Source organism: Trachemys scripta, chromosome 1, assembly GCF_013100865.1.
Source record: "Trachemys scripta elegans isolate TJP31775 chromosome 1, CAS_Tse_1.0, whole genome shotgun sequence".
NCBI classification, from domain to species: domain Eukaryota; kingdom Metazoa; phylum Chordata; order Testudines; family Emydidae; genus Trachemys; species Trachemys scripta.
This window is the reverse complement of record NC_048298.1, coordinates 313,100,338-313,118,792: the sequence shown is the minus strand read 5'-3', so window position 1 is coordinate 313,118,792 and position 18,455 is coordinate 313,100,338. Positions and strand designations below refer to the sequence as shown.

At 38.3% G+C, this 18,455-nt stretch overlaps 1 protein-coding gene across 1 annotated transcript in view; it reads left to right on the top strand.

The window, feature by feature from the left end:
• Positions 1–18,455, top strand: part of DYNC2H1 (dynein cytoplasmic 2 heavy chain 1) — a 372,682-nt gene that overhangs the window by 346,345 nt on the left and 7,882 nt on the right. The window contains exons 86-87 of the mRNA XM_034758872.1: positions 10,169–10,278; positions 10,630–10,711. Of these exons, the coding sequence (XP_034614763.1) occupies positions 10,169–10,278; positions 10,630–10,711 (192 nt within the window). The remainder of the gene's footprint in view (positions 1–10,168; positions 10,279–10,629; positions 10,712–18,455) is intronic.

Below are 18,455 nucleotides of genomic sequence, written 5' to 3'. Positions count from 1 at the left end.
AGAAAAAAAGAATAGTAAAGATAGAAAAGTGCAGCTTCTCCCTCTGGTATTGATTTTCATTAGATATCTCACTGCTGGAAAAATACAGGTACAGCATGTGGTCTTATAAGCCACTCTGAGACCTGGCAAACTTGTACCAGCATTGGGCTGTTTAGGGCAATGTTTTAGCTTCCTCTTTTGAGTCAGAGGCTCACAGCAAAGTTGCAAAATATACCATCTTGGTGGGTGAACCAGACTTTTATTAGACAGAAGGAAAAAGGAGAGGACTAGGAAAGAAAAGAAATAAGGTAGGGAAGGAAAAGAACACACTGAGAGGGGGAAAGAGGAGGTGACAAAGCTGCACATTCCAGTGGTGTTTGGGAATTAGCCAGAGTCCGTGGAGGTGACAGTGTCATCTGTGCCCCATCTCTGGTCTGGTGTGGTCAGGACATTTCTCAGGATCAGGACGGCAAAGGCACAACATTGTCATGTTCTATCCCGGGGTCCCAGGATACTGTGACAGTGGTCACAATGGTTGAAGCTCACTTCTTTTCCCTTCTTTCAGTTGGCCAGCATCACAGTAGCCAGCTTTTTGCCCCACAAGGGGAGTGACCCCAAAAGGGGAGTGATGTGTGGAATAGCCCATCCCCTCATTATTTTGTCCACCAATTAGGCCTAATTTCTAACACACCAGTTTTTGGTCCATTCATTTCCAGTCCCACACTTGTTTACCAGGCATGATCTCAACACAGTCCTTGAATTATATAAGTAGGCCATTCTTTTTGGGACTAATTTAGTCTCTGTTTTTCTTTTGTACTGTTTCCCATCAACATCTGTTCTTAAAGGTATTGTGACATTTTATCAATTATCATTCACCTATTACAAGTGAAATTACACATAGGTTAATTTTGTAAGCCCAGTTATTACGACAGGGGGAGAGGGGGTAACTCAGTGGTTTGAGCATTGGCCTGCTAAACCCAGGGTTGTGAGTTCAATCCTTGAGGGGGCCATTTAGGGATCTGGGGCAAAATCAGTACTTGGTCCTGCTAGTGAAGGCAGGGGGCTGGACTCAATGACCTTTCAAAGTCCCTTCCAGTTCTAGGAGATGGGATATCATTATTAATTATTATTATTATATATCTTAATTTTGACACAGTCCCACACAGCATTCTAATATGCAATCTAGGGAAATGTGGACTAAATTAAATTACTATAAAATAGGGTCACAACTGGTTGAAAAAAATATTCTCAAAAAGTACTTATCAGTGATTCACTCTCAACTGGAAGGCATCTAGTTGGGTCCTGTAGGGGCCTGTCCTGTGTGCAGTACTTTCAATATTTTCATTAATGATTTAGATAATGCAGTCGAGAGTACACTCCTAAAATTTGCAGAGTATGCCACACTGGGAGGAGTTGCATGCACTTTGGAGGACAGAATGAGAAATTAAAGTGACTTTAATAAACTGGAGAATTGGTCTGAAATCAACAACATAAAATCAAAAAAAAGACAAATGTAAATTATTGCTGAAAAGGATCTGAGGGTTACAGTGAATCCCAAATTGAATTTGAGCCAACAATATAATGCAATTGCGAAAAAAGCTAATGTCATTCTGGAGAGTAGTAACAGGAGTATTGTATGGAAGACATGAGGGGTAATTGTTTGTTCTACCCTGCACTGGTGAGGCCTCAGGGGAGTATTGTGTCCAGTTTTGGGTGCTACACTTCTAGAAAGAAGTGGATAACTTGCAGAGAGAACAGAGGAAAGCCACAAAAATAATAAAAGGTTTAGAAAACCTGACCAATGAGGAGATGTTAAAAGAACCTGGGCATATTTAGTTTTGAGAAGAGAAGACGTGGTGGGGACATCATAACAGCCTTCAAATATGTAAGCACTGTTATAAGGAGGATGGTGATCAGTTTTTCTCCATGTCTACTGAAGGAAGGAAAAGAAGTAGTCAACAGTGTGCTCTTGTTGCCAAGAAGGCTAACAGTATTTTGGGCTGTATAAGTAGGGGCATTGCCAGCAGATCGAGGAATGTGATCGTTCCCCTTTATTCGACATTGGTGAGGCCTCATCTGGAGTACTGTGTCCAGTTTTGGGCCCCACACTACAAAAGGATGTGGAAAAATTGGAAACAGTCCAGCGGAGGGCAACAAAAATGATTAGGGGTCTGGAGCACATGACTTATGAGGAGAGGCTGAGGGAACTGGGATTGTTTAGTCTCCAGAAGAGAAGAATGAGGGAGGATTTGATAGCAGCCTTCAAACTACCTGAAGGGGGGTTCCAAAGAGGATGGAGCTCGGCTGTTCTCAGTGGTGACAGATGACAGAACAAGGAGCAATGGTCTCAAGTTGCAGTGGGGGAGGTCCAGGTTGGATATTAGGAAACACTATTTCACTAGGAGGGTGGTGAAGCACTGGAATGAGTTACCTAGGGAGGTGGTGGAGTCTCCTTCCTTGGAGGTTTTTAAGGCCCGGCTTGACAAAGCCCTGGCTGGGATGATTTAGTTGGGAATTGGTCCTGCTTTGAGCAGGGGGTTGGACTAGATGACCTCCTGAGGTCCCTTCCAACCCTGATATTCTATGATTCTATGATAAGTACTCATCTTAATCTTCAGCAAAGGAGATTTAGGTTAGATGTTAGGGAAAACTTTCTGATTATAAGGATAGTTAGGTACTGGAATAGGTTACTGAGGCAGATTGTGAAATTCCTGTCACTGAAATTTTTAAAGAACAGTTTGGACAGACATCTTTCAGGTATGGTCGAGGTATACTTGGTCCTGCCTCAGTGCAGGGGGCTAAACTAGATGACCTCCTAAGATCCTTTCCAGCCCTACATTTCTATGATTTAATAATTGTGTTCACATTCAGTTTCAGATATACTCATTTACAGTATTGCAGCCTGTAGGTGATAAATGCATAGATCACCATGCCCAAGTTTTTGTCCAGGAGGGAGGGGCAAAGGCTTCTAGCAAGCTGAAGGTGAAAGAAGGCATTTTCAGAAACTGTTGTTACTTGGTCATCCATGCATAGTGAGGAGTCAGACAGGCTCCAAAGATTTCATACCAGTTTAACAATTGGGGTTGTATGCCGTAAGTGGAAGGTGGGGACAAAAAATATCTCAGCTAGTTCATCATAGTGTTTCCCCCTTTCCAATAGAATTGGTTTGGTCTTTTCTGGGTTCAGTTTGAGTCAGCTGCTCTTCATTCAGGAGCTGGTCCCTCCTAGTCATTCTGTAAGTTTAGTAGTGGTAGTGGTTGTATCAGTGGTGAATGAGTTATATATGAGTGTGTCATATGTATGTTGCTGACATTTAAGCCAATCATGTCTCACTCTCTCCCAATAGTCTCATGTAGATATTAATAAGGGGGGATAAATATGAATATTTAAAATGTATTTACACTTGTAGCGTAGTAGATGCCTTTGTGAATTATAAATAGGGCTGTCAATTAATTGCAGTTAACTCACGTGATTAACTCAAAAAAAAATCAACAGAGGGTCCTGTGGCACCTTTAAGACAAACAAAAGTATTGGGAGCATAAGCTTTCGTGGGTAAGAACCATCTGAAGAAGTGAGGTTCTTACCCACGAAAGCTTATGCTCCCAATACTTCTGTTAGTCTTAAAGGTGCCACAGGACCCTCTGTTGCTTTTTACAGATTCAGACTAACACGGCTATCCCTCTGATACTCAAAAAAAATCATGATTTAAAAAAATTAATCATGATTAATCAGTTTTAATCAGTTTTAAACAACAAAACACAAATTGAAATTTATTAAATATTTTAGATGTTTTTCTACATTTTCAAATATATTGATTTCAGTTACAACACAGGATACAAACTGTACAGTACTCACCTTATTTTTATTACAAATATTTGCACTGTAAAATGATTTTTAAAAATACTATTTTTCAGTTCGCCCCTACAAGTACCATAGTGCAATCTCTTTATCATGAAAGCACAACTTACAAATGTAGATTTTTTTTATTTTTTTTTTTTTTACATAATTGCACTCTGTGACATTCTGTACCTCAGGGGAACACCCTACACCCTCATCCTTATAAAATGATTGTGTGGTATCCAATACAAAGTTTGTCATGTCAGGTGTCTTTGGGAGGCTCATGATGCACTGAGCATTGTTGTTATAGCGATGTTATAGTAATTCTTGTTACAGTAATATTATAGGTTATAATTTCATGTATATAGTTATGAGGCTGAAAATGTATCCTCATGGCTTAAAGCAAGCCCAGGCAATAACTCTCCAAAAGCAGAGGGGCAGTTCATGCCTCATCAGGACATGTATGGGAGAAACCCAGCCCAGCCTCACAGGAACAAAGGACACTGGCCTAGGCAACAACAAAGGATCTGTTGGACTCTCGAGTGTGTCACCCCCCTTTCTTTGGTCAGTTTGGGACTGCAATGAGGTAATGCTCACCTGACTCTGAAGGGGGGGGGAGGCAAAGCCAAGCGGGAAGAAAGGACATGATGAAAGGGAGAGACATTTGCCATGCTCTTCCTCTCTCTTCCACCTAACATCTACAGACACCATCACCACCAAGCGACTGAAGGGCCCACCAAAGGGGAGAGCCTAGCTGAAGGGCAACCAGCCAGCCTGTGGTGAGAAGCATCTAAGTTTTTTAAGGGCATTAAAAGTGTTAAGATCAGCTTAGAATGCATTTTGCTTTTATTTCATTTGACTAAATCTGACTTGTTATGCTTTGACTTATAATCACTTAAAATCTGTCTTTGTAGTTAATAAATCTGTTTGTTTATTCTACCTGAAGCAGTGTGTTTGGTTTGAAGCATGTTAGAGATTCCTCTTGGGATAACAAGCCTGGTACATATCAATCTGTTTGTTAAATTGACGAACTCATATAAGCTTGCAGCGTCCAGCGGGCATAACTGGACACTGAAAGATGGAGGTACCTAGGGTCGTCTCTGGGGCCGGAGATATTGGCTAGTGTCATTTGATTGCACAATCCAAGGAGCAGCTTACATGCCAGAGGCTGTGTGTGAACAGCCTAGGAGTGGAGATTCTCACAGCAGAGCAGGGTAAGGCTGGCTCCCAGAGTCAAGGATTGCAGGACCTAGCAGATCACCAGTCAGATAACACCAGAGGGGAACATCACACACTCAAAAACAAAACAATGTAAAACTTTAGCACCTACAAGTCCACTTAGTCCTACTTCTTGTTCATCCAACTGCTAAGAGAAACAAATTTGTTTACATTTACAGGAGATAATGCTACCCACTTCTTATTTACAATGTCACTTGAAAGTGAGAATTGACATTCGCATGACTTTTGTAGTCAGCATTGCAAAGTATTTATGTGCCAAATATGCTAAACATTCGTATGCCCCTTCATGCTTTGGCCACCATTCCAGAGGACATGTTTCCATGCTGATGATGCTCATTAAAAAAATAATGCATTAATTAAATTTGTGAATGAACTTCTTAGGGGAGAATTGTATGTCTCCTGCTCTGTGTTTTACCTACATTCTGCGATATATTTCATGTTATAGCAGTCTCAGATGATAACCCAGTGTGCTGTTCGTTTTAACGACACTTTCACAGATTTGACAAAACACAAAGAAGGTACCAATATGAGATTTCTAAAGATAGCTATAGCAGTCAATCCAAGATTTAAGAATCTGAAGTGCCTTCCAAAATCCAGTCAGAACAGGGTGTGGACCATGCTTTCAGAAGTTTTAAAAGAGCAACACTCCGATGCAGAAACTACAGAACCCAAACCACCAAAAAGGAAAATCAACCTTGTGCCTGTGGCATCTGACTCAGATGATGAAATATGAATCTGCACTACTTTGGATCGTTATCGAGCAGAACCCATCATCAGCATGGACGCATGTCCTCTGGAATGGTGGTTGAAGTATGAAGGGACATATGAATCTTTAGCGCATCTGGCACATAAATATCTTGCAATGCCGGCTACAACAGTGCAATGAGGACGCCTGTTTTCACTTTCAGGTGACATTGTAAACAAGAAGCGGGCAGTATTATCTCCTGCAAATGTAAACTAACTTGTTTGTCTGAGCGATTGGCTGAACAAGGAATTGGAGTGAGTGGACTTATAGGCTCTAAAGTTTTACATTGTTTTATTTTTGAATGCAGTTATTTTTTGTACATAATTCTACATTTGTAAGTTCAACTTTCATGATAAAGAGATTGCACTACAGTACTTGTATTAAGTGAATTGAAAAATACTATTTTATTTTTTCAGTGCAAATATTTATAATAAAAATAAATATAAAGTGTGTACTGTACACTTTGTATTCTGTGTTGTAATTGAAATCAATGTATTTGAAAATGTGAAAAACATCCAAAAGTATTTGTATAAATACTATTCTATTAGAATAAATAGTATTCTATTATTGTTTAACAGTGTGATTAATCACGATTAATTTTTTTAATCACTTGACAGCCCTAATTATAAGTGTATTTTATTTAAAAGTTTAAAGGATGTCCTTCTCCCATGCTGTACTGTACACCAATGCAAGTATCAATTTCATGTTTATTTATATGATCTCATGAAAACTTTTTGGTACTGCAATCTTCCCAACCGTGATTAATTATATTAATTTAGACATTAATGGAGTGAAATCTGATTGTCAACTGTGCTGGCCTTTTTAACTAGATTAAACATATGCATCTATATTCCTGCCAATATCTCTCTTTAACAGTTAAAAGTTTATTTGAAAACACTAATAAAATGAATTTATTAAATATAAATTGAAATAATTGTGTGGCCTCTTATAGTATGCTAAGCGATTTAAAGTCTGTCCTAATCATCACCAACAATTATTATTGTACAATAAAAGGGATTACTGTTTTTTAGAGTCAGTAAAAGAAGTGTGCAGACAAGAGCAATTAACTGCATATCTTTAGCTAATGAAAATGGAAAGAAAAAAAACTAACTTGTCATAATTGCTTGGAATGAGAGCTCAGAATCTATGTTGTGACAGATTTAAAGGTCACTGAATTAAATGTTTGAGTGTGGTAGAAACATGATGGAGATCTCTTTTGACACTTTGACAGAAAAAACTACAATTAATTAAGTGATAATTTATATGTATTTTAAATGGCTTTCCCATTTCTAAGCTAATTTTATGGAAGCAGCCTATTAGCAATTTAAAAAAAATCAGAGAAGTATGCTTTTTTCAGCAAGATGTGGGTGTTTGGTAAGTGCTACCTTCAATTATAAAAATTATGTAGCTTCACATCTTTTTTATTCCCTCAGAATCTGGAATAGACTAATAGGCACAGTAACACAGATTATGGTACTTAGCAAAGAGCACAACTTGTTATCCTTTCTATATGGTGATAACATAAAGAATTTTTGAGCTGGTATTTATTGGTTTAGTATTAGGCATTAACTTTTCTGTATACAAATATGTGACCTGCGACTATTTATAGAATTGTGCCACTAAACTACATTTAGAAGTGTATGCTGTTTAATATTTATATAACTGTAAAATGGAGAAGCCACAGTCAGAAATGAGGCCCTGTTGTGTAAACAAATATGAAGATATCTTCTCTGTCCTGAAGGGTTTACAATCTAAGGCCCAGAGTTTAAAAAATGGGATCTTAAAAATTAAGGCTCTTAAATCCTAATTCAGACACCTAAACAACTATCATGATTTTTTCAAAAGTGCTGAGCATCCAGAAACACCCACTGACATCAGTGGAAACTGCTGGGTTCTTGTTTCAAGAATTGGGCCTTTCATTCAGGAGCTTAACTTTACAATCCTGTTTTTGGAAATTTTGGGCCAAAACTCATTTACATTCCACAGCATTGTGACCAAGTTGAATAAAGTTTAAGTCTGAAAGATCACAGTTCAGCAGGTATTTATTTTATAGTTCATATATACATTTTGAGGATATCAGATTCCTCGATTTCAAATTGTTGTTAATGTATGTTTTAGCATTAAAATTGCAGAGGGAAAGGGCCTGGGAGTTCTCAACATGAACAAGTGCTAGGTGATTAACCATTTTTGTACTGAACAAAACAAAAGCTTAAAACCAAAAAACCCTAAACTGAAATGTAATATTTATATAAATAAATTGCTATTCCTTTGTCAGAGACAAGCAATACTAGAATAACTGCAGACAGCAGATAGGTGCCTGATGCTGAGGCTCCAGTCCTGCAAACACTTAGGCACTTGCTTAACTTTATGAATATGTCCCATTATTTTCTGATCAAGGATATGTTCAGTCATGAAGGAAAAATAATTCCACCTGGTTCATGTATAGGGAGCTGTTTTCACTGAAAATGTTTTTTAGTTTGTTAGATTTTGGCAAGAGTCTTACACCTTTTCAGTAAGTGATTAAAGTGGGAGTAAAATGTTCAAGAGATGTGTACTGTGGCAAAATATCTAGAAGAGTAGTTAATAGCCTATGTTTTTTTTAAGATTGGAGACACCTTTTGTATTTGTGTCTTTTAACAACAAAGAGTGCATTTGGGGTAAAATAATGGAAAGTGTAGGAGACAGCTCAGCAGTTCACTATAATTAATAATGAAAAAAGCAGTTGTAAAGATTGAAAAGTAAGACACACAGGTTGTGTCTTGCATCTTAATGGCATGTTATTGATATAATGGTGGGAAGTTCAGAGAATGTATCTCAGAAAGAGGTGGCTCATTTCTTCAGCTAACTGATCATAAACGAGTACCTCTGGTTGAATGGTCTAAGAACACAATAAATGTAAAACCAACATTTTCAAACTTGGATGCCCACAGTTACATATCTGCATGTTTACTTAGGCACCTAAATAAACCTCCTGAGTTTTAGAGGTGCGGTAACTACTATTAATTTTAATTAAATACTATAATGACGGAGACTATGAAGTTTAATTTTCATTTCGTGTCCCTAGTCCAGTTATCAAAGTATCTGGAGTTGCCCTCACCAATTACATTGAGAAGACATATCTAAGAAGTTTAGAGCTTAACCTGCAGTTGAAAATTCTGAATCTGTAATTCTCAAGGAAATCATGAGCCATATGTTACCCTGAGTCATACACATGCAAACTTATTTCGTCAGTGGGGATGAACCTATGTGTGTAACTGTGGCAATACTTTACCTCATTAAATTTTGTTCTCAGAGTAATCATTTACTAATCGAGATAAAGGAGAAATCATGACCAATCATGTCTCAGTGAAACACCACCTCAGAAACACCTTTATAAGCCTCAAACGCTGCAATAGAAAGTATCATAGAAACAAAGGGGCCTTGCAAGGATTTATGACCAAAATAATTGTGCAATTATGTCATTCAATAGTTCAAGAATCCTTGAAGAAAGTGCTGAATGTAGCATTGAGGAAACTACCATTTTTAATAACTAGAGGTATTCAAGAGTAGATTAGTTATGAAATTAAGAGATTCAGAGTAAAGGGAAACTCTGGATAGGGGATGGATTGGAGGACCAAGGAGATCTTTTCCAGCACTATCTCCTGTAACTCTGTTTTATAATATAGATGTAATCTAATTCCTATCAAAATTACATACGCTTCATATAATTGTACCAGATATTTTGAAGGGAAATTACTGGAATATACTTTAAAATACTTCTTTCACATTGCAGCATGAAAATCAAACTTTCTGAATTTAAAAGGTGATTTTCACAAAAGAAAATCAGTGGTCATAAATTGAAAGAAATTCAGTAATCTATCTAACCTAAATAAACAAATAACAGTAATGGTGATGACAGTTTTGTGGGACACATCCCCATTTGGAAATAATTTTAATTAGAAATTATGGTTACCAAAGGTGAAATAGGAATGCTAGAGAACACCCTAAAAAACCAGGGTTGGTATGCAAAGAGCTGAGTTCTGCAAGTGGGCTGCATTGTACAAAGGTTGGAAGGTTTTTTAAGTTTATTCATATTGGCGAGTCACTTCAGAGACATACAAAATAAACTACTGTCTTCAAAATGTTAAATGCTGCTCAGTTTTGTTTATTTTCTGATTGCCAGTACCAAATAGTAGGAATCAATGTTCCTCTTTAAGATTATAGTACATTTATACTAACACATTTACCATTAATCATTTATACGAACACATTTAGCATTAAAGATAGCCGTCAAATTTGCACCAACTCAAAGTGCTAGAAGATAAAGCAATAAGTTACTCGTTTAATTGTTCTCCCAATTAATGGGCAATACATTTTTTTTTTTTTTAGAACTGGGTGGATAAAGCAGAAAAAAAGACACTGCTCTCAGAAACCCTTGACCTCTCAGAGCTCTTCCATCCAGATACATTTCTTAATGCCTTACGCCAGGAAACTGCAAGGTAGGTGACATGAAGCAGCCTATTTACACATTTCTCATTTCTCATATTCCCCTTTATATTCACTTTCTATTTCTGTGCTTTCATTGTCGATAAGCACACTTCATATCTTATGCTTCAAAATAGTGTCCTTAATCATCTTATTTTCTTATTATTTACACTGGGGTAAAATAGCTACTTTGTTAATTCAATGCTAAAAAAATCCTTTACTTTGTTGTAAAATTCTACATGTGTTTTTCTTTTAATCTTTATTATGTGATGCAATAAACAGTGTGAACAACTTATTCCTGTTTTTATATTTGAATTTCCTATTACATGTATGTGGTATTTAGGGTATATTTGTTTATCTTTTAGGGTAATGAGCTGTTCGGTGGACAACCTTAAATTTGTAGCATCCTGGAAAGGTCAAATACAAGAAGCAAAACTCCAAGTTAAGGTACTGTGCCCACTCAGATTTCCAGCTGAATTTCTGGATTATACATAACAGAAGAATAGTGGTTAGAATCATAATATGGGTATTACAAAAGTGTTGCTGGAATGTCTTATTGTGGCAATCAAAAGCCAGGTGTTTCACTGAATCGAGGGACCTTTCCAACAAAGATCACTGCCAGATGAAGTACTGTACCTGAAATACAAAGGATCTTCAGTAATTTACAGGTACAAAAATATTATTACAGTAGAATATTATTATTAATGTTCTTCAGAGGTAAAGGAGAGGATGGGGACAATTTTGGTTTTTGGTTTTAGTTTTGGGGTGTCTTTTTTTTTTTTTTTTTTTAGTTATAATTATCATCTTAGAACTGTTCTTCCTCTGTTCTCTTCACGGTCGTTCACACAAGAATTTAAACTATAATCCTGTCTGATAATCTCTAACAGTTGTCCAGACAATACTTACAGACCTTGTGGCATTTAACAAGACATGTAAAGGGACATAAAAATAACTAACTTTAGCATCATGGTGAACATTTCCGTTTTTAGTAAAACAGGCTCTAATGACCAAGACTGTGTGTAAGGAATTGCTGAACTTCTGAACTGGGATTTTTAAAGGAGTTAGGTCTCCAAACGCCATTGACTTTTCAGTATCTATGATATGACCCAATCTCATTGATTTTTAATGGGCAGCTAACTTTAAGTCCTCTTTAAAATCCAAACTCTAATCACTGTACATTACCAGCACAATCTGTACACAATCAGTATCTAAGACATCCTTTTGTAAAGGAATCTCATATATTGTGAATTAAACACGATATATAAAATATGACGATGTATAGAATCCAGAATACATATTATATCACAAAATTAAAGATTAAATACTTTATACCAAACTATAGCTGTAATAAGTTAGACTCAGAATCTTCTTCTTCATCATTGTGTGCAGAATTATAGTAGCTGAGAGGAGGTCATGCAAATCTAATATTCAAGTGACAAGTTGGACAAGTTCTGTAAACTTTGGGCTAAATTGACATTGAGTCTCCTTAATTATGCCACCAAATGTGGACATCTGTTTTCATGTATAGAAATCCCACAAACTCAAAAACAGGCATTTTCATGTGCAAAATTTTCAGAGGCTCCTTTGAAAATTTTGTCTTGTATGTTAAAATAACAATTAGAAACTTCTTTCTAAAGAAGGTGCTTGTGAATTTAGTGTTCATAGAAAGAAGCTGAACTGACAGCCTTGGGCAACAAAATCCTGTATTAACGCATAAAATTTGTAAAGCAAGGCAGCAGCAATACAGGCCACCTGAAATCATTCCACCAGTGTGCTCAACCTTGCCTTGGAAAGACTACTGTTGTGCCTTTTAATTTCTATAATTCAGGTTCCAGGTGTCTGTCCTGAAACGCAGTATTTCCCATGGAATTGACCCGAACTATCTGAGAGATTGCTGCTCCCAAGGCTACATTCCTTTGGAACAATGAAACTTCTAACCAACAGGGAGAGGCTTATGAGCGTGGGAGACAGAACTCTCACAAGCGTTAGTTCAAGATTATGGAAGATTATGGCACTCTCTCCGTCTTTACAGATAAGAATCGCAGACCTTACTTTCAAAATTCTTTCTTCTACTTAGCTTTCTCCTTCATAAATTCTTTATACACACACTAACACAGATGCAAAGACCCTATAATCTAACCAAGTTCATTTTTCTACAATTGAGAAAACAGAAAGAAGGATACTGTTACTTTTATTTCAAAATGCTGTTGTTTTTATTTTGAAATTCTATGTAAAGTGGATGGATGGATGGATGATAGGTAGATAAGATCATAGGTAGGTAAGATTAGATGAATAAAACAATGGAAATGGAAAGACCTGAGAATCACACCAACACCAGGAGGAGGCTGATTTGTATAATTGGAGCTCCTTAATAAGAACAAATAGGCCTGTCACCAGAGCTGATCAAGAGAACAGAAAGGTGTGTTGTCTACCAGGAGCTAAGATATGGGATGTGGACCTCAGGCTGAAGAGAATCCTGATGGGAGCAGGAAAGAATTCACTGATTTTCCTTCACATGGGAAAAAATGACACTGCTAGATTCTCACTGGGATGCATCGAGAAAGACTACGCCAGGCTGGGGAAGATGCTTAAAGAAATGGAAGCTCAGGTGATCTTCAGTGGGATTCTACATGTCCCTAGACAGGGAGAATGAAGGCGAGACAATACTATGATGATCAACAGATGGCTCAGGCAATGGTTCTATAAGGGGAGATTTGGGATGCTGGACTACTAGTAGGCATTCACAGACAGAGGACACTTCTGGGATAGATTGCACCTGAGTAGGGAGGGTAATAGATTTCTGGAATGGAATCTGGCACAACTAATCAAAAGAGCTTTAAATTAGGAATGTAGGGCAGATGGTTGGGAGATGTTCATATATTTTCCACCACTGATTTTAATATTCAGCTGGAGGAAAATCAAGTGAAAGAGGATACAGCAACGGAGAAAGGAACAACATAGAATAGGAGAATGGACAACAAGAGTAAAGAGAGTACAAACACCAATAACAGTAATAGTCAGGAGGCAATACTAGCAATAAAATGAATATACCGAATCTGGCAAGGAAATTGGATGATGCTAAGCAGAAACAACTAAGATTTTGGTACTGTACCCCAATGACTGAGTAACAAAATGGAGGAACTAGAATACTGGTGCGAGGGGAAAAAAGAGATATTATAGCGATAATGGAAATATGGTGCAATTGTAGTCATGACTGGTGGCCAGGTATTGAAGTGTATATGCTGTTCAGGAAATAAAGGCAAAGGTGGTAAAGTAGCATTGCATATTAACTGCTACAGATTCCACAGGATCTCATTTGGATAGAGATAGAGACCTCTTTAATATTTGAATGAAATAAGTGCTACTGAGAATTATGTGATTATGATTTTATTTTCTCAGACACAGATTTGAGGACAAATGCTACTAATAATGGTAGGGTCCTGATATTCCTGGATGTGATAGATGACAGATTTCTTCACCATATAGTCACTGAACTAACAAGAGATGATTCCATTTTAGATTGTAGTATTGGTAAGTAGTGAGGGACCCCACAGAAGAACTGGTATTAGAGGACAATTTTGGTTTGAGTGATCATGAGTTAATTCAGTTAAAGATAAATAGAAGGATAAACCAAAATAGGTCTGCAATTAGGGTCCTTGATTTCAAAGGGGCAAATTTTAAAAAAATTAAGGGAATTTGTTAAGGAAGTTAACTGGACTGAAGAACTCAAGTATCTGAATGTGAAGGAGTTTTAGAATTATTTTAAGTCAAAGTTGCAGAAACTATCTGGAGCCTGTATCCCAAAGAAAGGCAAAAACTCATAAGGAAGGGTCGCAGACCACACTGGATGAACAAGCATCTCAAATAGGCTATTGAGAGAGAGCCTACAAAGAATGGGAAAAAGGATGCTGAAAGGACAGGAGACACTTGATATCAATTTAATCAGGCCACAACTTTATTGTATAGATATCTGGGACTACTCAGCAGATAAAGTGTACAAGGCAGGCAAATCCATGTTTATTCAAATAACTACCTGGGCTTCCACCAGCACCCCCTTCATTTTCCATCCAGGTCCCCCGACCAACCCATAGCTTTCACCTTACCATCCTCCCCACCTCCTGCAGGGTTAAGATGGGCTATAAGAAAGGGGGGGTTGGCTCCCTGCCGTACCAATCATAGGAGTCCCCAACCCTCCACCCCCGTTCCATTCCTTTATCCAGCACCTCGTTTCAAGTCCTTTACCAGGCCATTTATCTAGCCACTGAATGCCTTCCCTCTGGAGTATCTGTACTAGACATCCACCCCTCACTTACAAAATAAGTTGTGACATATAGCTTTCCTTCCACCTTTTCTCCTCACCAGAAAAGGTCCTCTCTGACATCCACTATGGGGAAGGCAAAAAAACCTCACTCCATGGTGGTGAGGTAAAAATTCCTTCCCAGCCTCCTTACAAAGGAGTGACTATAGCAATGCCCACAGCAGGTCCTAACCCAACCGGATATTAAAATCTCGAAGGGAAGGAGTGTGGGTGCTGCCTTGCCTGCTGCATGGAGAAAGGGCTTTCAACGACCAAGGCTTGCACCTTTAAAGCCTTCCGCCTTCACATTCCCAGGGGGTGAGTCAGCGCCACAAAGCTCACCACCACTCACATTTTGCAGCAGATTCTAACCACCTCCATAAAGCCTTTCTTCGGCAAGCCCGGACAACATTCCCCCCACTTCAGGTGAGGTGCAGTCATTTTTAGGGCTGTCAAACGATTTAAAAAAAAAACTGTGATTAATCGCGAGATTAAAAAATATAATTGCGATTAATCACAATTTTAATCACACTGTTAAATAATAGAATACCATTTATTTAAATATTTTTGGATTTTTTCTACATTTTCTAATATGTGTATTTCAATTACAACACAGAATGTGTACAGTGCTTACTTTATATTATTATTTTTTATTAAAAACATTTGCATTGTAAAATGTTCAACAAAAGAAACAGTATTTTTCAATTCACCTGATACAAGTACTGTAGTGCAATCTCTTTATCATAAAAGTGCAACTTACAAATGTAGATTTTTTTTTGTTACAAAACTGCACTCAGTCCTACTGCTTGTCCAGCCAAACGTTAAGACAAACAAGTTTGTTTACATTAACGGGAGATAATGCTGCCATTGGGCCAGGGACTTTTAGGCTCTAAAGTTTTACATTGTTTTGTTTTTGAATGCAGTTATGTAACAAAAAAAAATCTGCATTTGTAAGTTACACTCTCAAGATAAAGCGAATGCGCTACGGTACTTTTATGAGGTGAATTGAAAAATACCATTTCTTTTGTTGATCTTTTTTCTAGTGTAAATATTTGTAATAAAAAATAATATAAGGGAGCTCTGTACACTTTGTATTCGGTGTTGTAATTGAAATCAATATATTTGAAAAGATAGAAAAACCTCCAAAAATATTCATAATACATTTAAATTGGTATTCTATTATTGTTTAACAGTGCGATTAAAACTGTGATTAATCGCGATTTATTTTTTTAATTGTTCATTTGTTTTGAGTTAATTGCTTGAATTAACTGCAATTAATTGACAGGCCTACTAATTTTCTAGACAAAGGAAATACAGTATATCTAATCTACCTGGATTTCAGTAAAGCAGTTGATACAGTCCCACATGGGAAATTATTAGTTAAACTGGAGAAGATGAGGATTAATATGAGAATCAAAAAAGATGGGTAAGGAACTGGTTAAAGGGGTGACTACAACAAATCATGCTGAAAGGTGACTTGTCAGGCTGTAGGAGGTTACTAGTGACATTCCTCAAAGATCACACTTGGGATCAGTCTTTTTAACATTTTCATTAATGACCTTAAGACAAAAATTGGGAGTGTGCTAATAAAATTTGCAGATGGCACAGAGCTGGGAGGTATTGCCAATACTGAAGAGGACTGAAAAATCATGCAACAAGATTTGGATAACCTTGAAAACTGGATAATAGAAATGAGACTAGATTTCATAGTGCAAAGTTCAAGAGCATTCATAAGAATTTTTGAATAAGAGGAGGATTTATCAGGTGGAAGTGACAGAGAAGGAGAAATAAATTTTACCAACTCTGAAATGGATGATTAATTTGTCAGATGACAAAAAGACATGATTAGTAGCAGTTCCTTCCTAGTGGGGATGTGAAGAATACCTGATTCAGAATCAATTTGTATATAATGGCACCTTCTTTAATGGGTTAGAATTGCTTGGACAGAGATTCTGAAAATGTCTGGCTCTCCCCTGACAATCACCATTGCTATGCACATATACCTGCCCTATTTGCTGTTTGCACTGATTGGTCTGTCAACATCTGAAATCAGCTGGTCTTATCCCTTTTGACATAAGTCCTCCATTTTCAATCATTTTGGAACCAAATGCATGACAAGAACAGAAGAAGCACAGTAAAGGACTTTTTGACATTAAATGCTATGAACTCAGGTAAAGCTGAATGTAAATTCTGTAAAACAAAATATTATTGCAAGAATGTTATATACAGCCACTCAAGAGAAGCTATCAAACACATATTGAAGCTAAGTTTCCAGATGTTTATACAGATATCATTAAAAGAGTTCATAGGAAGCACTTTTTACACAGAATGCCTCTATCAAGCACCAAGAATCATGCAGCCTGTGGAGGAAGTGAAATTTGGTTTCCTGTAGGCTGCTAAGATCTGTATTGTCCTGTGGGAAATGATGGCACTTAATAGACAGGAAATGTTTATTGTGGAGAGCATGGTCTTATGGAGACAGAGTGTCTTTGAACCTTGATATTAGCTCACTTCCCATAAATTCATTTAAAATAACATGAACCCTAATATGCAAGAGCAAATTTGCCAGAAAGTAATAAAATGCAAAAGATTGCAAGGTGCTATTCATTTATGGTGAAATCTGCTCCACTTGTAAAGAACACAAGTAACTCATGCTTTGTGTGAGTGAAATGCCAGTAGATTATGGAGGTAAAATCCACAGTATCCTCCTCCCATTGGCCTAAATCCAGATTTCAGAGGTACAGTGAATCCCTCCTCTGACTGCTATTCCAGTCCATGAGCTGGTGTACTAATTGCAACTCCTCTGCACTACTTTTGTGTGGTGTACTGGAGTCTCAGTTCAGAACATCACAGACTATTTGTTTAACAATACTGACCTCTGAAAGTGCATTACTCCCAATGGGCTGCTTTCGTCAGTGGCTTCCCACTGTAGATTTAGTCAAATTCAAGGTTTTGGTGTTCATCCTCAAAGTACTTCCTGGGATTGGTCCAAATTCCCAGAGGGACACATTTATTATTTTACATGACTATGAACACAAAGGAACTGTCAAGCTCAAGAGTGAAACTTGAGTGCGGTAGATAGAGCTTTCTCAGCAGCTAGTTCACTACTGTGGAACTCGCTTCCATGGGTGTTCCAGCATGACCATGAACTTGAGCACCTTCAGAATAAAACCTAAAATCCACTTCCTCAAATTAGTCTACCGTCTTTCAGTAAACCTACCAAAATCACACATTTAACAAACAAACAGCCACACAAGAGAGAATATTTGATGCCTTGGTTGAGAGGGCCCGAGGAGTTGAGTATTCTTTCTGCATGTTGATTAGCAGGGGCAATTGGCCTAGTTCTGTTCTGAAGCTGTTGTTGCTGGAGTTTTTGTATTCATGGATAGGGTTACCATTCGTCCAGATTTACCCGGACATGTCCTCCTTTTTGTGCTAAAAATAGCGTCCGGGGGGAATTTGTAAATAACTCAAAATGTCCGGGATTTTCCCCCCCCCAGGCAGAGCAGTGCGAGCGGCTGGGAGGGCTGCAGGAAAGTCACGGGCTGGACTCCGGAGCAGCTGTAGAGGAGCTCCTCCCTGCATTCTGAGCCGGCAGCTCTCCCCTGCAGCCCGGCTCCGGCAGCACTGTGCAGGGCTAGGGACCGGGTTGTGTGTTGTGCTGGGGAGCGCAGCCACATGTCCGGCTCGCACAGAGCCCAACACCCTGTTCTGAGCAGCAGGGTAAGGGGGCCAGGGGGCAGGAGAAGGGGCAGGGAGGTTCTGGAGGGGGCAGTCAAGAAACGGGGGGGGGGGGGGGGGGGTCGGGGGGGGCGCCGCGGGGGGGGGGGGGGGGGGTGGGGGGGGGGGGGGGGGGGGGGGGCTGGGGGGGGGGGGGCGGGCTCGGGGGGGGGG